Source organism: Xiphophorus couchianus, chromosome 20, assembly GCF_001444195.1.
Source record: "Xiphophorus couchianus chromosome 20, X_couchianus-1.0, whole genome shotgun sequence".
Lineage (NCBI taxonomy): Eukaryota > Metazoa > Chordata > Actinopteri > Cyprinodontiformes > Poeciliidae > Xiphophorus > Xiphophorus couchianus.
In genome coordinates, this window is record NC_040247.1 from 19,828,297 (window position 1) to 19,853,494 (window position 25,198).

The window sequence follows — 25,198 nt, forward strand, 5'->3', positions numbered from 1 at the left end:
TAAGCAAGATTTTGGTTGAATTCCAAATTAATTTAACTGATTAAACTGTAAAATCTTATACTAGAGGACCGCTTCCCCGCATTTAACTTAAGCTGACAGACAAACATATGGTAACTATTTAGGAACACCTCATTGAGAGTTATTGACACCCCATCATCACAGCACTGTATGTTTGACAGCCAGTCCAAGATATTACACAAAGATAATTACCTGCAGTTAGTAACCTTTATTAGATTACTAGTGAGGTAAATTTGACTCTGTTAATATGATAAGATCACTTATAAAAGTACTTGACCATGTGATACTCCAACAGGAATGGTGTGAAATGTGTGCACACTTTTGTACCAAGAAGATCTCTGCTTGTTCTAATGAGCCAGAGCAAAAAGGACAGAATGATAATATGTCTCACGTGTTTGCTGCATACAGAGAGTGCTGCACTCAAACTCCTATAATTACATCCTCTAACAGACTGTCTGAGTAGGTTGCACTTCTCCGAGGCTTCTCTAAAAGACAACTATTTTTTTACCCCCCCACAAGCTGGACCGGACCCAAATGTCCCCAGAGAGGGCCGGGGACATTTGGTTCAAGTATTGGTTTGTCTGGTTGTTGTGGAGATGTTATGACATAGGGGGTATTAGGTGAAACTTAAATTGATGTTAACAAATGAATGTCAGCAGCTGCGGCTGTCACATCCATCGCACAGATTTTCCAATGATGACATTTTAGTACTGATGGCATCTCTTCACTACAGATGCTTGTAGTTCTCATACTTTGAATGTCAAAGTAAGAATCTTTATTTCTATTGCACATGGCATCAGACTCTGTCGCTCATTAAGGTCCATTTAGCAAGCATAATGTTGCTATTCATTCCAAATTTCTTAAGAACTTAAATGATAGATTAAGCTTTTGGATGTACTTCTAGATCAATCTTGTATTTTGCTTTTTATATGTAAGGCAGACGCAGATTGACATTTCATCACAGTTAGCTCTTTGGAAATTAATCCAAAACTCAGTGCCCACCGGGAAGACTCGTGGAGATAGTGTGAAACAAATTAAAGTTTCACTGTTTAAAGACAGAAGTAAACAAATCAAACTATTTTAAATTAAATACATAATTTAAAAGTAATCTTGATTAAACACAAAGAGGAGCCAAGTGTAACTATTTTGTTTATGAAAAATCAAGAAAAATACACCAGAAAAACAGTAATGTGAGTCATAGCTTTCTAAAAATATTTATATTTTTATGCTGGGAACTGACAAAAAATGTGACCGGCTATAAAGATATAAAAAAGTACACCATATTGCCAATATAGTGTTCAGGTGGATTTTTTAATCCTTCTTTAACAACTGAACTTGAATGACACCCCATTCTTAATCCATAAGATTTATCATGTTGCTGGATCAACGTTGCAGCTGTAATACATGTTGTCAGCATTCTTACAGAAGAGCCTTTGTGTGGTCAGGCACTGTTGTTGGACGTGAAGGTCCGGCTAATAGTTTATCCCATAGGTATTCTGTCCATTTGAGGTTAAGCTCTGTGCAGATCAGTCAAGTTTTTCAACATTAAACTCCCTCATCCATGTTTTTCTGAATTTCTAATCCCTACACCCAGCTAAATGTTGACATGCCACTTAGCAAGACACTCAATCCCATATTGCCCACCAATGTGTGTATTTGAGAGAACAAGGTTCCACTGTAAAGTGCTTTGAGTGGTCGGCATGACTAGAATATGAGTCTATTACAACTATAATGACAAATAAATAAAACAGATAACATGTATATAGTTTATTTTGTAGATTAAAATGCATAAGGTGGGCTGGTCTTGCACAGTTTGGCTTTTTTCCCTCAGTATAAACACATAAAATGTAATATAAAAAGAAAATGAACGTGAAATCATCTAACTGTTACCTCTTTTGGAGAGTTGACTGTTTGATTTTTGACAGAGGACAAAACCTTATCCAAATTAGAAAGAGAGTGGTTGTTTCCTGGTCTGATCCGTGATAACACACCCCACACGTGCATTAAAGCTAAATTTCCAGATAAAAACGTCTTCACCTCCTAACCAAGGCTATTTTTAGCCTTTTTTCATTCAGTAATAGCCCATGTGAACACCGCGGGCTATATTTAGACCAACGTTCACTCTCGGCTCTTGCGTCAATGGAATCCCGTGCGTGCGTCACCACGAACAACGTCTGCGTCTCGACGCTGATTGGCTGCGCCCCCGGAACGTTCTGCTGTCCCGTTCACCATATTTGGGCATTGGCCCGCCTTTTTGTCGATGCGGCCAAAATAAAACAAGAGTGTAGGAAGCCGACTGCTCTGACCCAGCGTGTGTGTGGCAGAGTGTGAGCCTGAATGGGTGGGTGTGCCGACAGCAGCTGACAGAGGTGATTTCAACTGTTTCTCCAGTTTTAAAAGATAAAAACGCTTCAGAATCCGGATAATCACAAAGAACAGGTGAGTGAAAGTACTTTTCGCAAGCCAGCTTAGCCTGTAAGTTAAGCTGGCTTGTTTACACTTTTATTTCTAGTTATGTCATAATTTAAAGTTGGAACAACTTTGATTTGGAATGTGACATAATAGTTGAAGTTTTTTTTTTATTTTTTTTTAAAAAAAGATTAATTTTAGAGGCTTTGTTAAGACTGTAAGGTTTACCTAGTCAAGACTGATCCAGTTTAACATAGTACTACAGCGTTATTATTATGTTTAATCAGGTTGTTTGACTTATTTCAGCCTGAATAATGTAACTGTAAAACAAGACAAATTGAAACAAGACAAGTTAATTTAATTATGAAACCATTGAAAACCAGACACATGACTATAGCAAATTTAACTAACTTTATAAACGAGTAATGAGTTGTAAAACAGGAATATAAATGAAGTATTTCCAGAATGTGGGAACTTTGGGAAGTCGATTTTATACATAAAACTAGGCCAGCAAATCTAAAATGAATGCTGTTTATTTTTTTTTTTTTAGAAGTTTGTGCAAATCTAACTATCTTTTTAAGTTTGATTTTTTTTTAAAGAAACAGTAGCCCTATATCAGTTTGGCTTCTGATACCCATCAACAAAACAATAAAAATTAGGGCTTGTGGATGCATGTTAAGCTGTAGTTACACGTACATACAAACAGGCTTCACCACCTTTCTCACTCTAACTGGCACTACGCCAGACGTGAAATGCAATCTGCAACACTCCATGGTACGGCTGCTGTGAAAGAGGGTTACCCTCCACTGAAGGAGGTTTTCAAAGCATTAGCAGCCGGTAACACAATATCTGACAGTATCCGAGTGATCTGCCGGACCACCGTCTGCATTTTCCAGAGAGGAGTGATAGGACCTTAGGCAAGAGAAATGGCATGTTTGGTGAAACGAAGCAGAGTACCTTCAAGGCACTAACATTGGCTACAGTTTACATGGGTACAAAGGGAAAGTTATAAACCTAAATAATACAAAATATTGTTATATCTTTCAGTTTTTCAATGGTAATGTTGAGCTTATTTACACCTTAACACACTTTACAAGACAGATTATGCAGTTTCTATTTGTAAACTGGTTATTGAATCATTGAATTTGTATCAATCCTTCATCTTGAGACAACAGTAGAGCGGCACCAGGTTCTTTTAACTGGAGTAAACTTTAGTAGTAGGCTCAGCCTGACTGTCAGTCTGCTGCTACTGACTTCTGGTTAAAATGATATGAAATGAATGCAGAAAAAAATACATTGGTCAAGCTGTACCTTTATTGTGAAAGAAAAAACTTAATACCCAGAGCTTAGCTACAATATGAAAAATAGAAGTTTGATTAAGATACATTGAAAAACTTTCAGATACCTCAGAACAGAGTGTGGCTTTTGCAACATATCAACAAAATAGCATTTATGTTTGAACTAAGAGGCAACTAACATCTATTTTCAAATGTCTCCTGTCTCTTAGCGATGCCCTGTGTACAAGCCCAGTATGCATCTCTGCCCTATGACAACTTCTTCAGCTCTGAGCTCTTAAATCCTGACCTCAGTGCCAAACTGGCGATGGAAATCTCTGGCCAAAAGGACCAGCTGTCATCATCCTCACTGCCTAGCATCAACACCTTGATGGGAAATGGTTACATTGGGGAGTTTGATGCTTACTCCTGCAAGGTTACCACTTCCCCTCCTGCCTCTGCAGCTTCTTACAACCATGCTGCTGCCGAAAGCCCTAGCCCACAGATGCAGAACCAAGCCTTCAAGCTGGATGATCTTCAAGTGTATGGCTGCTACCCAGGATCCTTTTCTCTCAGCTGTCTTGAAGAAACACACTCATCATGTGGATCTGATTATTATGGAAGCCCCATCTACGGCACTGGTTCTCCTCCAACACCAGGCTTTCAGACTGAGTCTGCAGCTGTCTGGGATTCCCCTTTCAGCCCCTTCCCCCCAGCCCTCCCCTCCTCTGTTGAGAAGGCCACCATGGCGCAGCAGTTTTCATTTTTTACCTTCAGCAATGCACAGGACCAGCACTCTCCTTTGGGTCAACATCAGGATCTACCATCTTGTCAAGAAGATGGCTTCTTTCATCTCTCACAACATCAGCATGTCTCCCCACTTCACTGCCCCCCCCTGTCCCTGGACCATGGACGGCTGGAAAGCCCGAGGGCACTGGAGGAGGCTATGATGTCTCAGAAAACCCCCAGCCTTGGATCCAGTGAGGGTCGCTGTGCAGTGTGTGGCGACAACGCATCCTGCCAGCACTATGGAGTCCGAACCTGTGAGGGATGCAAAGGTTTCTTCAAGGTGAGAAAGAAATTAAGCTTTCATCTGGTTTATTATGTGGGATTTATTCAACAAACAAGCAGCAGAGGAGAGAAGACTTGACGCACAACGTGTTAATAACTTGTGCAATATGAATACAACTAACATGAAAAAAAACCTGCGTTACACAGCACTACATACTGTAATATGCACTTTAAAAGCTGAAGAAAGACAGTGGAAGAAAAAGACATTAGACCTATACACTGCGGCAGATCCACAGTTTTTAAAGATGTTTTGTGGGAAAACAGCAAAGACTTTACATAGGAACAGATGGACACATCCAGATCATAATCCACTGCATTTCAGCTAATGGCTCTTTGGTATTAAATAGCGTTGTAATAATAACAATAATATTAATTTAATCTAAACATGCTCTCACAACGGGCTGCACAGTGGCGCAGTTGGTAGCACTGTTGCCTTGCAGCAAGAAGGTCCTGGGTTCGATTCCCGGCCGGGGTCTTTCTGCATGGAGTTTGCATGTTCTCCCTGTGCATGCGTGGGTTCTCTCCGGGTACTCCGGCTTCCTCCCACAGTCCAAAAACATGACTGTTAGGTTAATTGGTCTATCTAAATTCTCCCTAGGTGTGTGTTTGTGTGTGAATGGTTGTTTGTCCTGTATGTCTTTGTGTTGCCCTGCGACAGACTGGCGACCTGTCTGGGGTGTACCCCGCCTCCCGCCTGGAACGTAGCTGGAGATAGGCACCAGCAACCCTCCCGACCCCATTAGGGACAAGGGTGCACAGAAAATGGATGGATGGATGGATGCTCTCACAACACTGCTCTCCTTTGAGCTTTATAATATCTAAAGGCAAAATGTTCCTCTGGAAATATTCAGGTATTGAGCTAAAAATTAGGGAAAGAAAACAAAGCACAAAGAAAGAGAAAGCCTAACTGAGTTTAGACACATATGCTATTTATATTATCATCGCTTCTATCCAATTTCCTTACATGTTGCTAATTAGAAGCGCTATTAATAGAAAACATTGCCAATTAGCATATAGGAATCATTAGCAAACTGAAACTGTTTGGTATTGCATGCCAACATTACTGATAGCATGTTGCTATCAGTAATGTTGACTTTCCATAGCAACTTGCTATTAATAGCATGCTGCTATACACAGTTGTCTCTGCAAGATATGGTAGTAATGCTTTTTGTCTTTTGTTTCACAGCGAACTGTGCAGAAAAATGCAAAGTATGTGTGCCTCACCAATAAAGACTGCCCGGTGGATAAGAGGAGGAGAAACCGATGCCAGTTCTGCCGTTTCCAGAAGTGTCTTGCTGTGGGAATGGTCAAAGAAGGTAAAGCAATGTCAGACTCTTCTGGAGGGCTCAAACGCAGTGGTTTTCAATCTTGGTTTAATTCAGGTTTGTCTGGGCTCCTGAAAAACCTGAATTAAACCACTGCAGTTCTTTCTCAAAGTGCCATCAAGTGCAACAGAAGTGTGTTAATACCTTACTTATTTAAGTGTGGAAATAGGGAAACCCCTTAAATATGCAGAGCAGAGGACTAAAAACCTTGCATCTAATGCATGACGACAACAAATCGAGATTTACAGTGGCAGTTTTTGGAAACCAAAGCCATGTGCAACTTGAGCTTTACAGTGCCAGCTGAAGGCGCGACATTGAAAGCGATACTGAAGTTGTCTGAAATATGTATCAGGTGACATGTAATCCTCATACATGTGTGCATGTCTCCTTGTCCCTTCAGTTGTTCGCACAGACAGCCTCAAAGGTCGCAGAGGTCGCCTACCTTCTAAACCTAAGACCACGGTTGAGGCTTTGTCAACAACTCCCAGTGTGAACATCATCGCTTCTCTCATCAGGGCTCATTTGGACTCTGACCCGGGCATCGAAAAGCTCGACTACTCCAAGGTAAACCTACGGCTCTCACTTGATCCAAACCTCTCCTTTCATAGAACCTTTGAGCTTCGGGATATTTATCATCTTCTTTTGTTTCTCTGCAGTACCAGGAGAGGTCAGACAGTCTGAAAGAAAAGGAGGACGCCGGTGACATCCAGCAGTTCTACGACCTGCTGACCGGTGCCTTGGATGTAATAAGAAACTGGGCTCAAACCATCCCGGGATTCATGGACTTCTGTGCAGAGGACCAGGAGCTTCTTCTTGAGTCTGCCTTTGTGGAGCTCTTCATTCTTCGTGTTGCATACAGGTTGGTTATATTTCTTCACTTTCAAATCAAACTGAATGTTTTAAATATTTGACATTTCAGTGCTCTAATTGTTTTAATTGTTTAAAACTGTTCAGGTCGAAGCCAGAGAAGAACAAGCTGATCTTCTGCAACGGCCTGGTCCTCCACCGGCAGCAGTGCGCCAACAGTTTTGGTGGCTGGATCGACTCCATCATGGATTTTTCACAGAGTCTTCACCGCATGAACTTAGACAACTCTCTGATTGCCTGTCTGTCAGCATTTGTCATTATCACCGGTGAGTTCCTCCGTCTCCTTTTCAGATAAGCAAACTTCTGTTGATTAAAACATTTGGTTAAGACTCAAATCTGACTGGAGCTTAATTGATGCCTAGATCGCCATGGCCTGAAGGAGCCCAAAAGAGTAGAGGACTTTCAGAGCAACCTCATCAGCTGTTTAAGGGAACACATGAGTGGAATTGGATCGGAAGTGACACGGACGCAACCCAACTACCTGTCCCGTCTGCTGGGCAAGCTCCCAGAGCTGAGGACTCTGTGCACTGAGGGCCGGCAGCGCATCTTTTACTTGAAACTGGAAGACTTGGTTCCTCCTCCTCCGATTGTGGAGAAAATCTTTATGGATACACTTCCCTTTTGAAATAAAAACTGTGATGAGTGTCACAAACAGTACAAGCAAAGGAAGCGAGATGGCAGCATTAAGAAGAACGGTTGTCCACATCAGACGCTGACTGGTGGGCTACCAGGCATGATATTCTCCAAGAGACCATCATTTTTTTACTATTGCATTTTGAAAGTGAATGTGATACGTTTCATGGCACTAAAAGGGATTGACATCAGTGCCGAAACTATATCAGCATATTTTTAGTATGTTTTCTGTGATTTGTAAATTTACTTTGTTGCTAAGGTAGATGTGTTAGCGTTATTGTGTTCTGCAGCTTTTAAGATCTGAATTTCTTAGAAGACAGCAATGCGGTGCTCCAGCGTACTCAGAAACACTAATTTCTTAAGAGACTGGTTCACGATCCCACTCTGAAGCAAAAACTTTAGCTTTAGCACAGATATATTTCCTTATACATTTTATAAATTATAATTCTATTTGTGCTTTCTTGGAAGGTTTTGGACCAATGTTTAGCAAAGTATTTATTTTGATACAATCATATATGAACCTTCTCGCCTTAAGCTAAATAAAAAAGTCTGTGCTGCCTTTTTGGAGCAGCTTGCTAAAGCAGATACTGCTGGTAAACTCCTTTCACAGTGGCTGCAACATGTTTGTGCTTTAACAGTGAAACTAGATGATGTTCAGGATATAAATACAAAGTGCCTTTATAAGCCTTTAACCTCTAACTAACATAATATGCGCACATTCACGATAGACATAAAATAAGTTGAGTATTGTACAACATCCTTCACAGTTATTGGCATCTCAAGAGCTATAGAAAAGCCTTAAATTAAATTATTGTTACAGTTTGTGACCTCAAGATACATTTCTTTGTTAAACTTCTTTAAGATTAACATTCATCTGTCTTGATTTTCTTGGTTTCTTGTTTTTCCCATTTTGATTCATTTGCCAAAAAGAAATGAGTCCCTGTTACGTCATCATAGAGAAACATAAAGTCATGATTTAATGCTAACTAAATGTTTCTACACATACTAATTAATTTGAAAAGCATGAATTGTAAATTAAAAACACTTAATTTCTGTTTTAGAACGGCTACTAGGCGTGCCAATAAATGTGGAGGGTTCAGTGTATCAGAGCTCCTGTTGATATAAAGCGACCGAGTCATGTGTTCATTCTGCAATGACACGGTTATTGAGTGATGAAACGTCTGAGAGAATACCATCCTGTTCATATTCTCTTGAGGTAATGAAAGTTAAAAGTGCAACTCCATCTGAGATTAAAATAGATCCAAGCAGATGTTCACGTCTTCTTGTCCCAACAATAGAGTCCATCTTGTCTTGGTACATTTTACATACACATCATGTTTAATTACATTTTAACAGCCTCATCTTGTATTTCAGTTTCGTACATATTGAATGTAGTTCTTGTCTTTTCTTTTAATCTTGTGGACTCACAGGGAAATGTGACGACAAGATGAGCAGCTATAAAGACTGATGTTCATACAGAATGAACAGTTCTTCTCTTACGGTTTGGTTTTTGTTTGGGTGTGTGTGCTCAGTGGAAATGTTGCCATAGCGTTTGTTAAAAGGGGCAAAAATCCCAAAAGTCAGTCATTGTCATTTCTTTTTAAATAATTGCTCAAGAGATTATATTTTGTGTGTCATGTTGATAAAAAAGTTTTTAACCTTGTGAATATGTATTACGCCAACTTCTCATTTTTTTGTTTTATATTTAAAAATATATTTAATGCCTAGTAGTTAATGTATTGAAACATCTGTAAGTTTTACACCTTCATCCCGACACATGCACAATATGAACAAAAGTAGATTATGAGATATATATATATATATACATACTTCATACTCTTGTTCACTCTAAAGTATGCCAATGTAAAAAACATAGTGTCAACTTTCCAGCTTATTACCTACAAAAAAACCTGTAGTATTTAAATACTATTTAAAGAAAAAGTACCAATTAGTAAATTATGCCAAAAACAACTTTTACAACTATTACATAATTTTATCTCTTATCAAGCATAGAAAAAAATGAATTGATTGACAGTTAACAGATTCACATTTTATGTTTAATAACTCACAAAAAGTCAGGATCTCTGTGTGAGAATACATTTTATTTTTTCCTTCTTACCTCAAATACCCTAAAGTTATACAAATATTTAAACATTTCATCAGTTTATATTGCCGTCCTTATCGCTCGACAGTCTCAAAAGTTTAAACTGCTACATACCAAAATCTTTGGCTAAAGTTTGTAACGATAAAGATTTTTCCTATCCATCTGTAAAATATTGCATGCAGCAGTAGGATTAACATGTTAACTGATGTAGTTTTATAATTTTAGGAATCATACAGAAACTGATTCATTTGAAAATCTTCAATTTATTCATAACCTGCTCTGCAGAAAGAGAAGACTTTTGGACCTGGGCTGAGACGATACCTTTTAAAGCTGTTAAAGTTTTAAACTGAGATACCCAGCTCATTTTCTGTCCCAAACACAGGCATGGTGATGTCCAAAGAGCAAGAGGCATTTCTTCCCTCAGGTAATATGACAGTGACAGAGACCAGCCTGATATAAATAACTTTGAATGAGTTAAATTCACTCCTTCGTCTACAATAACAACTTTACTGTTTAATTATGCCAATTTGAAATTAGGACGAGGAAATGATGAAATCTTTTATCTAATCTCTTTCTCTCTAATTGTAGCAGGTCGGGAGTTTACGGTTTAAATAAAGAGACAGCAGAACTTTCTGGTTGTTACATAACAATGTGGCAAAAAGTATAGGCCTAATACAAAGTCCTTTTCACTGAGGTGGTGTCAGTTTTGTCAAACATGGTGTTAATGTTGGCAACATTTTTGACCAGAGCAAGGCGACACCATGTGCCTCTCGGCCGCAGATGACTGCTGCCCTGACGGCATTCAGGCACTTGACATCTGATCAGACTGTACACCTCGTACTGGTCCTCTGGATTTTCGCACTGGCAGATAGAATGGAAAAAGGGACACAGGGGGTAAAGAGGAGGAGGTAAAAGCAACATTAGCCGGCACAGAGACTTCCTTCTTGTTACAAAATGGCACGGGCAGTCTGTTGTAAAAGCCTCGAACAATGTGCCGAGCAGATACGTCTGGTTTCATGAGGAGAACAAAGACGGAGGCAGCGGTTCATTTTAACCAAGAACATATTTTATATTTGATTTAAAAACTGCAAATCTCTTTTGAAAATCAGGATTTGTTCTTTATGACCCCGTGACTATAACAGGTCAGGCATGCTGCCCCTTCATGTTTCCCAAACTCAAACTCAAAATACCTCCTCATGCCAAAGTATCTCCTGCGTTGAGATGCGGTGTTTCTTGACACCATCTTTTTCCAAAAGTAGAAAGTTACCATCTGGAGCTGCCATTGGCTTTTTGACCTCTGACCTGACATACAATACTGCTTTTAGGAACCAACCATGGCCTTGAAGCCCCGACACTTATCATGGGGATCTGTAAACAAAACTCCCAGACTAAAATCATTTAAAAAAAATTATCCATGCAGCAGAAAACAAGAGGCTTGCAGGACATTTTTAACCTAATATTTTCATTGTTACTTACAGTATAAAGTACAGAGTGGAATCTGAAATCTCGATTTGGAAAAGTTAACATTACAAGTACAGTTTGCATTGTAACCTCTAAAATAATGTGTTTTTATTTTACAAATTTAAATGAATTAATTTTCTAATATGACAGTGCATCAACGTACTTCACAGCCCTAAATATATCTGATTTAGCAAGATGTTAATTTGCATCCAAAGCCCCACAAACACAAAAATAACTACAACATTAATACAATAAACATACAAGAATGCAAGACAATATGTGAACATTCTGCAAAAAGGAGGATCTTACTCATCGTTTGTTGAAGACTTTTCTCTGCTCTGTTTACAGTTTATATGTAAGGGATATCTTAACAATGTGCTCCTAAAGGGGAGGAAATAATTATTTGATCTCCTGCTATTTTGTAAATTTTCTCAAATAATATGTTTTTATAGGTTTATTTCACTGTAAGGGTGCAGAATTATTAATCCAGAAACAAAAGCATTACATAAAGGTTAAAATTAATTAATATTTGTTGAGAGAAAAAACTTTTTGATGCTAAAATGCAACATAATTAAATCAGTGTTGCTCTGTAGTGAAATGCTGTTCAATGTTTCTTGGCTGGAGTTTGGTGACTCAAAGCTCCTACGACAGATTTTCTGAGGGACTGAGACAGACCTGCCCACTTAGTGACCTTAAAGTGCTTCTTGTTTAGACAATTCTTTATTCCCTTGGTGACATGCTTTAAGAATTAGATCCATCCACAAGCCATCACTGATGTACTGTATGTCAATGTACTGTAATCGGGTACAAATCGGGACAAATCAGGTATTATTTGTACTGTAATTGCGACAAATAATGCAGATTTTATTAATTACTGCAGACAAGATATTAATTCCTCAAAATGTCTTAACAGAACCCTACAATCTCTTTAGGTTTGGTTATATTCTAGCGTTCGGCTACATTTGCGTTACAGTTTCAACCATTCTTTTGTGATGAAAGTTACAAAGTCAAAAAGGATTAATTATCATCGATAATTCTTCTTTACATTCTGTTTTCTACAACTCTTTTATCAAAACTACAAATGTGACAAAATGGAACAGTAGAGACTCATAATTTAATCACTCGATATATTTCATTTTGTTCAATTCATTTTAAAAGGAATATGATGGAGATAACGTTTTAAAGTGGTTGCTCTTCGTTTTCTCTTCTTGTCTCTTTACAATAAGTAACTTAAATTGGTTGGCATGACTTAATATTAAGTGGTGCAACTTCAAATCTAACATAGCGATAAGTAATGTAACCAAATTTAACAGTAAGCATTGTGAAAATTACACAAAGTAATAAACAAATGTAATATTAGGCAAATTTATATGACAATAAGTAATGAAAACGTAATTTTACTTATAACATAATGCAGCTTAGCTTGAATTAGCTCCAGTTAAATTTAAGTAATGTGACATGTAACATGGGAATGACTGATTTAATGTTAAGTAACATAACTTATAGTAATGTAGCCAAACTTAAAATGTAATGTTAGAAAATGTGAATTAATCCAATGTAACATGATAAAAAGTGGGCTGCACAGTGGAGCAGTTGGTAGCACTGTTGCCTTGTAGCAAGAAGGTCCTGGGTTCGATTCCCGGCCTGGCGTCTTTCTGCATGGAGTTTGCATGTTCTCATGTGTGGGTTCTCTCCAGGTTCTCCGGCTTCCTCCCACAGTCCAAAAACATGACAATCAGGTAAATTGGTCTCTCTAAATTCTCCCTAGGTGTGAGTGTGTGTGTGCATGGTTGTGTGTCCTGTCTGTCTCTGTGTTGCCCTGCGACAGACTGGCGACCTGTCCAGGGTGATCCCGCCTCTCTCCCAGAACGTTAGCTGGAGATAGGCACCAGCACCTCCAGACCCCACTAGGGACAAGGGTGTAAGAAAATGTATGGATAATAAAAAGCAATATGACGTAATTTACCATGAACTAAATTAAAGTAACGTATCTTAACTTTAAGAGAAGCGTAGCAGTGTTTAAGTGAAACGTAGCAGTATTTAATGTATCTACAAGTAACTTAATGGGATTTAACACTAAATAACAATATTGTGGTGTAACAGTAACACTTTGCAACATGACAATGCTTCAGTAGCAGTGAAAGAACCATGATGTGTGATGCAGATGAAGACATTTTCAGCCACTAATGTAGCAATTCTCAGAGAATAGATAAACCAAGACAGCAGCCTACTTGGAAGAGATGGATAAAATTGCAGTCCAAGGCCAAGTCCAAACGCCACGACTCTGAGTGCAGTTGCTATTAGACGAAGCACTTTCAATCTTAAACAAAGCTTGCATCCTCTTTCGCTGACCAACAGATTAAAAACTGTCAACAGATAAAAACTAAAAGCAAAGAAGCCGCATGTAGCACAATCGAATCATGCAGTTTGTCACTAATGGATCTCTGTGTGAGTAAGAGAGAGCAGCTGATTGCCGGAGATGTCATTGTTCCGCAGGGAGGAAAGCTAATAGGTTTGTTTGTGAGGATGCTGCACCTGCTGTTTGTTGACGGATTGAGCTGTAAATAACTTTGAGAAGCAGTTCAGTTCCCCGTGGTGACTCCAGTAATTACTTTTCCATGAGTCCTTCTGTAATATCGCTTTTTAAAACACACATGTACAGACAAAGTACTTTGAGTACACGCTAAGAGGTGCCCTGTGAAATTGTATACATGCATGTATATTCACGCAGCAGCATCAGGTTCTAGGTGTTTTGTTGAGTGTGGAAAACCCACCATGGGTGTATTTATAGCCAGATCATTGTTGAGCCCACAGTATCCTCAGTAATTGGATCTGGTCTCCCTCACTGAGAATGTCCCATGATAAACGAGAGGGCGACTGTCATTGCTCATGACACCTTGTGATAACTCTATGTAACATATCACAGTATTAGGGTCTTATTCCCCCAGGATTAAATGCATAAGTGAACGATTAGCCGTCTAAACGGTCATTTTATAGTGAGTGAGATGAAGGGATGGTGAAACGTAGTTTAATTGATTTGTTCTTCACTCAAGTATAAACAGCAAAAAACTAAAGAAAACAAAGAGTTCTTAACATACAAAATTGAGAGAAACTCAGTTCATCAAATGCACAAAATAGATAAATTATGTAGGAGTAATAATATGAGCAGCTGGTCGTCTGATGATTTTAGTTTTAATGTTTGCTAATGGCAGCAATTTCAAAAAGCTCCCCTCACTTTCCTTTGCAGGAGGCTAATTTGCACCATTTCCTCTCAGAATGCTGGGAACTGAGGAAACCAGTTCTTTTACTTTTGAGTGTTGAATATTTTTCCTTTCTTTCTTGCTATATATTTCTGATGCTCAGCAGTTCAGGGCCTCCTTTGCTGTATTTTTAGTTTCAAAGTGTGTCAAATGTTTTCAATGCGGGGCCGGTCTTGGCTACAGGCATGACAGTTTAACACTCTGAGTCCTTTATGGAGCCGCTCTGTAGTAGTACGTGCAGAATTTTGTTTGGTATTTTATCTATGATTATATGCCAGGCCTTCTCTAAAAAAAGACACAAAAAAGACAGGCAGCATGCTGTGTGTATGTCAGCATTGATGGGGCCTTCAGAGGTGTGGAAGTTACTCTTGTTATGTGCAGCAGTGCACGCCTTTACACCATCAGACATGCATGCACAGACAGTAGAGCTGATGGACTGACCGATAAGTATCATATATATGTACTGCATTGCTTTTGATGCAAAGTTTTATCTACATGAATAACTTACATTGTCTAAAGAATGTAGAAGAAACAATGATAGGATCTATTTTTCTTATGCAACGCATTGTGGTTAAAATCTCTCCGAAGTCTGCTTCTGATTGGTTGCTCAGCACCTTGAGATGACTCCTTCCCTGGAAGCTGTTCGCTCTTAAGGCAGGAGATTTCTGAGGCACGAGAAACACTACGAGAACCAGAACCTCCAAGAATTAACGCCTGAGCGACTCAACAAAAGCCCTGGCAAAAATGAGATCCAGTTGCACTAAATATTTTTGTTTACATCGTACAAGCTAAAATTAGGCCTGTCAAAGTTTTAGCGTGAAATCGGTCTGGCATTAATGGAAGAATTGACATTTATTTCAACTGCAATCAAATAACCTATTGAAGAGAGAATTTGAATATATCTATCAAGCGCAGTTGGTGCTGCTTGTGTGTGTGTGGGCGTGCGCGGGTGTGTGTGTGTGTGTGTGTGTGTGTGTCACTATGTTGGAAACTTCTCCCTGCTCAGCCGGAGAATATGAGAATGTTACAATTATAAAACAAGATTGACAGGAGGGATAGTGTTGCACTGGCAGATGACAGATCCTGGCCGACTGCCTGATAGTTATTCACAGCAACCACCCCCTCAGCAAACACACACACACACACACACACACCCCAACACACAACACAAGCATGGATGCATGCACTTGCATTTCAGAGAGCCCCAACCGAGGGATCAAAGCTTGAGGAGCATCTTAGGGACAAGCGATAATGTATGTGGGGGTGTGTGCGTGTGTGTGTGGATGTGTGTGTGTGGATGTGGATGTAAATGGGGGCTCAAGGTCAAAGCAAGCACATGGTGCAAACACACCAACACAGGCAGGTGGTCCAAAGCGGATAACCGCATCATTCAACGAACCACAGTCTGACTGCTGAAAACTAAACTCTGCTGGGCCTCTTTAACTTTTAACATGTTTTGAGTTTATTGTCAAAATACACCAAAAAAAACTTTTACCAGGCCAAGAGCTGCCCACATGGCACTGGAAACATGAGGAGTTGTTAAAGACAGAACTTAAAAGCTTTTACAGCCTGTGAAAACAGAGGCAGGAGGGTCTTTACTTCTGTTTACTGAATTCACTCAGTCCGCTCGTTTTGGCTCGAAAACTGCTGTGGGAGGATTTTTCTGTCAGCCTCCTGAAACCTGCCGATAATGTGACACCATTAACAAGCTGCCGGTGGTCGGTAGGTTACAAAATACACCAGTGATGCGTTCATTTCATTTTAATGCTAACTTAATGAGCTGGGAATTTAACACAATTTCTCACTGTTATCTGAGAAGTGCAACAAAAGTCAGATTTCTGTCGGGATACAGTGATGATATTTGAAGCTTCACTCCAGTGTCTTTTATTAGTTTTTGTTTTTAAATTTGTTTCTCACTTGGATTGCAGTAAATGATTGCATTTCATTGTTAGTGCATACACTCCCCAGGGCTGATTTGGCTCCAGGTTCTGGTTAGTAAAAAAAAAGCATCCCAGTCTTTTTTGTGTGAACAGACTACAATACATTACTTTATGTGTCCAGCCATTGCATCTTGAAATTATTTAAGGTCTATTTTATCACATAAATACTCAAAGGTTAGTGGAAAATCAACTTTAGTCCATACTTCCTTTGTTGAGAGCAATCTCATGCAAATTCACATTCAAAACCAGTGTATTATTACACTAACAGGTTGATTAATGAAGTTTAAAATACTTGGACAAACACACGCACAGATACTTTGAGACTATTTTCACTCCATAATAAAGAAGTTGGTTCTTTTATTTTGAAGGCAGCTTTATAGGAAGTGATTTACCTGACGTAAGGTGTGGTGACATCATGGATCTGAAAAAAAGAGGAAAAAAAAAAAGCGGATCTTCTGCTCCTTCAGTCCGTCGACCCGTCATTGTTTCGCTGCTGGAAAAACTGTAAGTCCGAATAAACGCTAATTTTAATCACCTTTCTCTAAGAGCGACAGGATTCATTCTTAAGAAAGAGTCGGAAAACAAATAGTTCGCTTAGAGAAACCGAGGCCCAATTAGAGCAAATTGCACTACTGTGAGTCTAACTAGACTAGAGCGGTTGGCTCTAGGCTAGTTTGGTTGCTGTGATTTTCTCATCTAAAGGAAAGCAACGAGGAAGTGCAAAACAAAATAAAACGTCACCAGAAATAGGTATTTAATTTTTCTGTCAGGCAGGAATTTAACTTCTGTTGTGCTAAGAACAATTCTTACTTCAGACACCCTGTTCACACCTTTTCCCAGTTACTCCCGTCATACAGTTTGACACGCAGAGAGTTTGCTTTGGTATTTGTTCTATCAGCCGCAGAGCTGACTGCTTGACTTGGAAAAACGAAAAATTAGAGGATCACTGGTGTCTACCTGGGCAACACCTTGGCCATGCATGCAAATCAGAGCAGGGGGTTGTCAAAGTCTGCGACAGACTGGTGACCTGTCCAGGGTGACCCCGCCTCTCGCACGAAACGTTCGCCGGAGATGGACACCAGCACCTCCCGACCCCGGTAGGGACAATGGTGTTAGAAAATGGATGGATGGGTTTTCAAAGTGTGGGGCGTATTCCTCCTTTAGGGCATGACATGAGGGAAATTAATGAATAAAACAATAACAGCAAAAAGTAACTGAAAACATTTAGCCAACTTCACCACGCCTATGCCAGAGATTAATGGATTTATTTTTAAAGCTCTGGTGAGTCTGGACAAGCAAAATGAAAATGAATAAATAAATAAAAAAAGTATGACTCTGATTGTTTTAAGTCTGAATTTTAATGGGCTGAATCTGATTGTCCTCCAAAACCACAGTGTCGTCTGTGTAGCATAGTTGATTCTGCACACAGCTACATCTGCAAAGCCTCGGGAGGAAGCCAAATTACCCACGCAAGTACAAGAAGATCATGCAAACTTCATGCAGATAGACCCCAGGCCGGCACGCTAACCACTGCACCGCTGTGCAGCTCATGTTTTTAAATGTCAAACTGAATCATATTCCAAAAAAAAATTATTTTGTTTTCTGGGAACATAGAAATATGAATTTGTTTTGTTTTATTTCTCTTAACAAAAAATGCCATCCTTTAAGTTTTTAGATCAAACAGCAAATAATTCAAACATATTTGTTTTTCTTTACAAGATAACGGATGAAAATGTCATCTGTCTTCCTTTTACATTTTTACAAAGGTCACTGCACATGTCTGTATGGCAGATTGCAATGTTGCTTTTTTTTCTGCTGAAGGAGTTTCACTTCTCTGTTTTCAAAAGCTACTTCCTTCTGTTTGACTGTTTCATATACCAACTTTGTGCAGTTGCATCAAAAGAACTTCGGGCATCGGGCCAAAGTCCAGTCTTGTCCAGTCTTCAAATTCAGTTTGAAGACTGGATTTAGGATCCATGAACAAGTTGTAGACTCTGCAAGGTAACTGTGCTTCAAGTTTACAATCAATGTTTTGTTGTTTTTTAAATGGCAGGAAGTTTGGATGACTTTGAGGCCTGATTGCAGCTTTTTTGAGGACGGACAGTCGCACGAGGGGCAAGTGAGCCAATGTTCATGTGCAACATGAAACTGAATGACTTGGGGTTGTAGCTGGCTGATAGCTAAGAGAATATCAACAGAGAGCGGTTTCTTCAGTGATGTTTGGGTACTTAAACTGTTGATGAAATCCTAGGGTTTAGAGAAGTCTTATAAGATAAATCTCCATATTTTCTGTTTTAAGTGGCAGCAACCAGTGCTTGCATCTCTCTGTAACAGTGAGTTTAACCAGATGAAGACAACATAAACAACTCTGCACAAAGTGGTTGATTTGTATGACGGAACGGAACGTCACTTTCCTCCACACGTAGCATACTACATGCTACCGAAACAGCTCAGTTTGTGCCGTGTGTAAACTGTTGCTTGCTGTGTCCCTTACATAACTTTTTGCAATCTGACTTTCTCAGCTGTTCTCTTCTAAAATGTAGCGTAAACACCAAGTAACTGGTCTACCAGCAGTTTGTCCCACCTGAGCCAAGAATCTCTGTAGCTCCTCCAGAGTTGCAGAAATTAGTAGTTCGGTGGTCAGTATAGGTGGATGTACAGGTTAGCTGTAGGGATGGAAAGTTATTGTACAGTTTTTAATGATCATAATTATGTTTTATAATAAAAATTGTGTTTTAGCATTCTACTTAACGATGGTTGCAAACCCCCAAAACTAACATTTTAATAGTTTTGTTGTAAATAGATTGAATTGTAGGTGTCAGATTTAGTTGTTATAAGAATAAATATCACCAATTCTTGCGATTAAAATCTGAAGCCCAAATGGCCAATCTCCAGTTTCACGTTGTGCTCCAACAGAACGGTGTTCAGAGTTGGGGGTGTTAGTTTATATCCTAACTCTTCTGTACAGTTCATCCCTGACCTGTCAGCTGTGTTTCTTTCTTTTGTTTATTCACTAATGTTCTCTAAATCCTGAGGCCTTCAGGGATCAGCTGAAATCACACAAATTACACACAAAAAACTCTGTTGTGATGGTTGTTACTGACCCAGTGATGCTGACTGTCTGCAGAGCCCTGAGATGGAGGAAGCATATGGTGAACTTTACCAGCAGTTTCTTCGCCTCAGGTCATTGTGCCTCAGACAGGCAGCTCTGCTTCACCAGCTGACAACAGCCCTGCAGAAACAGCAAGGTATGAATTTTGATTCCAATGCTAACCAGCAGCGCTCCAATCACCAAAAGTAAACCTGTAAACAAATTTTTTTTTTTTTAATCTAGGGGTCTCTGTTCCAGAAGTAGAAGTGAGTGATCTGATTTCTATCCCGGTCCAGTGTTCCCATGAGGTCCCTGCGTTTCTGTACGAAAAGCCTCAACCACTGACGTCTGCAGGACCAGACCCCACGCCGCCACACGGGGCTGAGCACACTTCCAGAAATGTTGGCTGCGCTGCTGGTGTCCTTGCTGAAGGAATGTCGAAGCTCAGCGTGAACATGCCTTGTCAGAGGAAGCAGGACGTGAAGACGGAGATGCTGAACCCGTTCATGTTCAATACGGAGTTCTCGAAATACCACGCAGATCCTCCCAGTAGTTCAAAGCCTTCAGAACAAAATGGCCCTGGTGAACGCAGAGCTCCATGCACAGCAATGGTGAGCGTCTTCTGGTCAGAAATGTGTGGTTGTTGTGTTATTTTTGTAAAGTTTTGACCTATTTCAGATGCCGATGACTGATGGAGGCCTCCTGAACCTGTCTGGAGGAGCCATGATGTCTGACGTGGCCATGCACTCACATGTTTGTGACTTCTGCCAAGCAGTTTTTCCCGGAGACTCGACCACACGAGGAGAGTTCCTGCGTCACCTTCACACCCATGTCACATAGACCAAAGACAAACACTACAGTCGAAACGTATTTCCCCTCTGCAGATCTCTTCATTTCTACTGTTTTTTGTTTTTTTTCAGGTCAGTAAATTAGCTTTAATGTAAGAGAAAGAAACCCTGAGCAAAAATACAAAAAGCAATTTTTATTAATGTGACCTATTATGCTTTCTTGAACAGGTTATATTAGATCTATGGTTGATACAAAACATTTTTTTTTGCACAAAATCATTCTTTGATAATGAGATTTTAGTCTGCTCAGTTCGGACTATTTAGAGCTATTTCAGAAAGAGCTGTTTTAGGGCGTCTTGTTACTTTAAATAAGCTACTGCTGACCTCAACTCAACGTCTACACTCGCACGTAAAAATGGCTGCAAACAGACGTGCAATTGCACAACCGTACATCTTTGAAAAGCAGAAGTAGAGCCTCCTGCACAACCAACAACAATGCAGCAAGTCGTTCCTAAATTTGAACAACAAAACTCTTGTCTTTTCCAGCAGCCATTGTAGATATTGCAGTAAAACCAGCTGACCAGACGTGCTGGAGCTCAGCTAGGGGTTGCTAGGTGAGGGATGGTGTCCACTGATTTGTGACATTACATTCTGAAAAAAACAATTTGGAAGCTGCATTGTGTGTTTAGTCAGGTCATGCTTCATAAAATTTGTTACAAAAAAGTGGAATGATCTGAAAGGGGGCAAATACTTGTTCAAGTTACTGCAATTCTTCTCTCACTGACATTAGACTTATAATGTGATGGTGCAGGTACACCTCTGGTCACACAATCTTTGGGCAGTTTGCCATTAGTTGTAGTGTGAAATGAATTGGAACTGGTTGTTAAGCATTAGCTGTGTGTGAGAGTCTTTTGAAGAGTTTTACTCAGGGTTTTATTTGTCCTTTGCTTGTGGGTGTAAATAAATTTTCAATGGAACAAAAATCTACAGATGTTTGTTTCATCACTGGGAATTTATGTCATGATTTTGACATGCCGGTCTTTAGCAAATAACCCCAAATCATCTGCATCAAGAACAAGGTTCAACGAAACAAAGTTCTTTACTCTGCTGATTTGGAGGTGCTGGTTTTCACACGGAGCAGCAAACTGCCCCATAGAAAGCTGGAGATCCGGCTCTGATAAACAGAACCACCAACAGAACCACATCATCTGCTAAAAGCAGAGACACAATCCTAAGGTCCTCACTTTTACTGCACCTGAAAGTCTTTCCAAAAGTTATGACCAGAAACAAAACCTGCTTACTGCCGGCGATGCGGACCAGGCTCTGACTGCAGCCAGTACTGGACCCTGCTGCAGTGGTCCTCCCAGTGGTCCTCCCAGTGGTCCTCCCAGGCCTCCTGTGTTCTGGAGACCTTTGGATCGTTGTGGCTCCGATCTCCTCCAGGTTCATTCTTATGGAGAAACTTTTTCTACGAGAAACCTCTGGTGTTCAGATTCAGGTGTTTACACCCGATAGATGAACTAAATACATCTTGTATTAATTAGTGTCTTGTGTTTTTCAGTGACGTTGGTATTGTTATATGTTTTTTGTTTCTGTTTCTTGGTTTTGTTTTTTTCTCTCTCTGTAGGTGTAGAAGCAGATTTCTAGGTTGTTTTTTGTATTCTATTTCCTTCTTTCTCTTTTCATATCTCTTTGCCTTACTTCTCCTTTCTTTTATCTCTTTTTTCCTTTCTTTTCAATCACCGAGTCCATCGCATTTGAAAATAAACCCACGGCAATAATGTCTTAAACCAAACCAAGTGGCCAAGTACAGCATCGCCCGAGCTGCTGCTGTAGTTATGTAATTTCTTGCTCAGTTTTTAACACTTAACGGAACAATCCATGTCGAAGTAATCTGGAAACCAAAATGCTAATTTGTACTCTGCTTACTTCAACTGTCCTTGTGCTGCTTGTCATCGGATCGGCTGTCTGCTGCTTCACACTGTTACTGAAGAAAAAACAGGAACTAAAAATAGATGCAAAGATTAAACTCTCTAATTAGCAGCGCTGACAGCTGAATGACGATAACGGCTCCTTTACTGTTGCCAGATTGATTTTATAATCGTACGTTAAGATCTTGAACACAATTTCTGTTGTATCTTCAAGATTATAAGGTATTTATCATTACAGAAACTTTACAATTAAATGACAATCAAAGCGTTAAACACAGAGTGAAGTATAAATGATTGATAGATGCAACCAACGTTAATTAGATTAATAATCATAAACCAACCTGGAGGATGAGTTCTGATTTTTTGGAGTTATCTTTGTTACATGTTACAGCAATCATCTAGCTTTTGTTTTATGTTTCACAGCATTGCATTTTATTTTGAATCAACAAAAATTAGTTACCAACATGAACTTAGACACCAAGACAAAAGTGAAATTTCTAAGACATGTCAGTGAGAATTCGGTGATCTCAGTGAATTGTTATAATTCACGCGGTTTTTGAGCATAAATAACCCGTTAAAGATCAGGATCTCAGTGATATTTAGACTTTGACTAAGCCACCTTCTCAGCCTTTCAGATGTGGATCTACAGGTGTTCATGAGTGTAAGGTCATGACCTCATGATTCCATCAATGACAGTCCAGACTACCGCGCTGTCGGCTCCATGTGTGTCACTATAGTGCTCTTTTCCTTAAATGCTTTGTTAGTTTTTTACTAGAAGTTGCCACTTATAGCTCTACACTTTAGAAAAAGTTTCTCTTTTGAATAGTCAGTTCATATAATATTTCTTCTAGTACTGTGGATCAAAACTTTTTTTTTTTGTAAATGTCAAACAAGCTTCTGGGTTATTTTTATTCAGCAGGAGTTTTGTCTTTGGTCTCTCCATGATGCAGTTTTTGCCCAATCTGCAATTTTTTGGGATTTTTCCCCTGTTTCTTTTGTGACATGCAGAAAGAGTTTGTAATCTCTTGAAATTTATGAAACCAGCTGCTCCAGAAAAGCTTCCCTACTGTTTCATCTTTTCTCCATCTTTTCTTTTATTATATTTTTTTAACCTATTTTATGTTTGACAGGATCTATTTAAGTGACTTATATACTGTGCAGTTATTAGGCCTGGGTATAGTTCATAAAAATAATAATTAAAAAAAAATAGTGGTTACTTCTGTTAAATCCGGCAAAGTTATTTTAAGAGATGTGGAAAAGGAGAGTTCATGGAGGTGAAAACTCAAATCTCAGGTGTGTGTGCTCTGCAAAGAGAAGGCGTGTATGATATTAAAGTGAACACCATGGAGAAATATGAATTTTCTTGCAGGTTGCGAAGGTGTTTCAGTGTGGATGAGCATCTTTCCATCCCCAGAGGACCGTGGCTCTTAATAACGCTTTGGACTTTTTGAGCTCGTTTTGTTGGGACTCGCTTTAGCTCACGCAGTAGTTTTAAATCCTACAGAAGAATTTGTCTGGTTAATACCAGGTTTGCTCTTGAGCGTCGTTTTACAGTCCGATGTCTGCGGATGACATGATGATGAGTCATGGCAGCATCGAAGCGTCAGTGCAACAAACAAGACAACAGCAGAAGTGTTGCTGGCTGAGTGACGCAGCTCCTGCTGCCTCGTCCACACTTCAGAGCTGTTAAATTAGCAGGAGAAAAAAAAAGTCACTCTTGGTAGAAAGAATTACAACATTGATTTAAATCATTAAAGTAACATTTATTAGGATATAACAAAATAAATTATCTGTCCTGCAACACACACTGAGGATGATTCTAATGCTCAAGAGACGGGTAGGTGTAACCGATGCACAGCACGCTACCTCACAGATAGTTCTGTAATTAGTCTACAAAATCTGTTATATTTATAATTGTCGACATAAGCTAACACCTAAACTCTGCTGCCGAGGCCGAACGGGGTGAGGAGTTTAAAATAAGCTGCTGCATCAAGAGAGAATACAATCATTTAGTCTCTCTGAACCTCTGAGTTTTCCTAAAATACAAATTGAACAAAAAAATAAAAAAATCACCCCCCAAAAATCACGTCTGTGTTTAAGAGACACAAAAACGTTACATACGGAACAACTTACAAGTGAAAGACTCGATTTCTGAACAAGTGTGTCAAGCAGCCTTTAAAACGAAGAACCTTTCAATGTAGTTTTAAATGCAGTATTCCCAACAAATGTACAGTTTTACCTTTAATCACATTAAACTCTGATTAGGACACAGTGTCGCTCCAAGCCTCAGTGTTCTTGATTTAGCAACTGGAATAAGAAAATAAATACATTTTCATAATCTTGGGGATGGCAAATATTTTCAGTCTGAAAGGGATTTAAAAAACATCCAATCAATTATTTGTGCAGCAGAAAGTTGTGAGTGTGATTATGACAGAAGTCAAATCTGATGGATAAGCTAATGAACTCACTTTTTGAAACACCGACTAAAAAAGAAACACTTTTTAGCCTCAACATGCAGCGTCTTGCAAAAATATTCATCACACTTAAATGTTTTCTGAAACCACAAACTCCAGTGCATCTCAATAGGATTCAAAATTCAATTCAATTTCAAAAATACTTTATTAATCTCACAGGGAAATTAAATTAATTTTATTTTATGTGATAGACCAACATGTAGTTCTTGATTAAACGCCAGATTGCTGATGACTTTCAAAATTCTTTACTAATGAATCAAAAATCAAAATTTACTAATGAATCAAAAAATTTACTAATGAAAGTTAGAAAATTTGGTACGCATAGTTAAAAGAAATTCAACAAATTGAGTTTATAAAAATGCATAACAGACTTCTCAGATTTTCATTTGTTAAAAAAAATTTAATCATGTATTACTTTCCTTCTAACTGAACAATTAGGAAGTCAAACGTGATTTTTATAGCAACTCTCAAAATAAAAACTAAACTGTTTGACAATAGGCACATAAAAACATGCCAGATTAATAAAAACTGATTCAATTGAGTTTTTTAAAT

General features: G+C 39.1%; 2 protein-coding genes across 5 annotated transcripts; both read left to right on the forward strand.

Moving 5' to 3' along the window:
* The first annotated feature begins 2,261 nt into the window (after window positions 1-2,261).
* Window positions 2,262-9,264, forward strand: LOC114136284 (probable nuclear hormone receptor HR38). The gene is made up of 7 exons (XM_028004189.1): window positions 2,262-2,457; window positions 3,935-4,770; window positions 5,959-6,088; window positions 6,498-6,661; window positions 6,754-6,956; window positions 7,052-7,230; window positions 7,327-9,264. The coding sequence occupies exons 2-7, from the start codon at window positions 3,937-3,939 to the stop codon at window positions 7,587-7,589; spliced, it is 1,773 nt and encodes a 590-aa protein (XP_027859990.1). The 5' UTR covers window positions 2,262-2,457; window positions 3,935-3,936; the 3' UTR covers window positions 7,590-9,264.
* A 7,488-nt stretch (window positions 9,265-16,752) lies between these two features.
* LOC114135890 (uncharacterized) lies at window positions 16,753-21,228 on the forward strand. 4 transcript variants are annotated; one of them, XM_028003554.1, is made up of 5 exons: window positions 16,753-16,866; window positions 18,416-18,477; window positions 19,490-19,610; window positions 19,697-20,064; window positions 20,132-21,228. In XM_028003554.1, exons 3-5 carry the CDS (start codon window positions 19,499-19,501, stop codon window positions 20,291-20,293), a joined length of 642 nt encoding a protein of 213 aa, XP_027859355.1. In that variant the 5' UTR covers window positions 16,753-16,866; window positions 18,416-18,477; window positions 19,490-19,498; the 3' UTR covers window positions 20,294-21,228. The 4 variants fall into 4 exon arrangements, with proteins under 4 accessions (XP_027859355.1, XP_027859356.1, XP_027859357.1 ...); XM_028003555.1 differs by having other exon boundaries at window positions 16,763-16,866; window positions 18,254-18,477; XM_028003556.1 differs by lacking the exon at window positions 18,416-18,477 and adding an exon at window positions 18,254-18,363 and having other exon boundaries at window positions 16,763-16,866.
* Window positions 21,229-25,198: the final 3,970 nt, after the last annotated feature.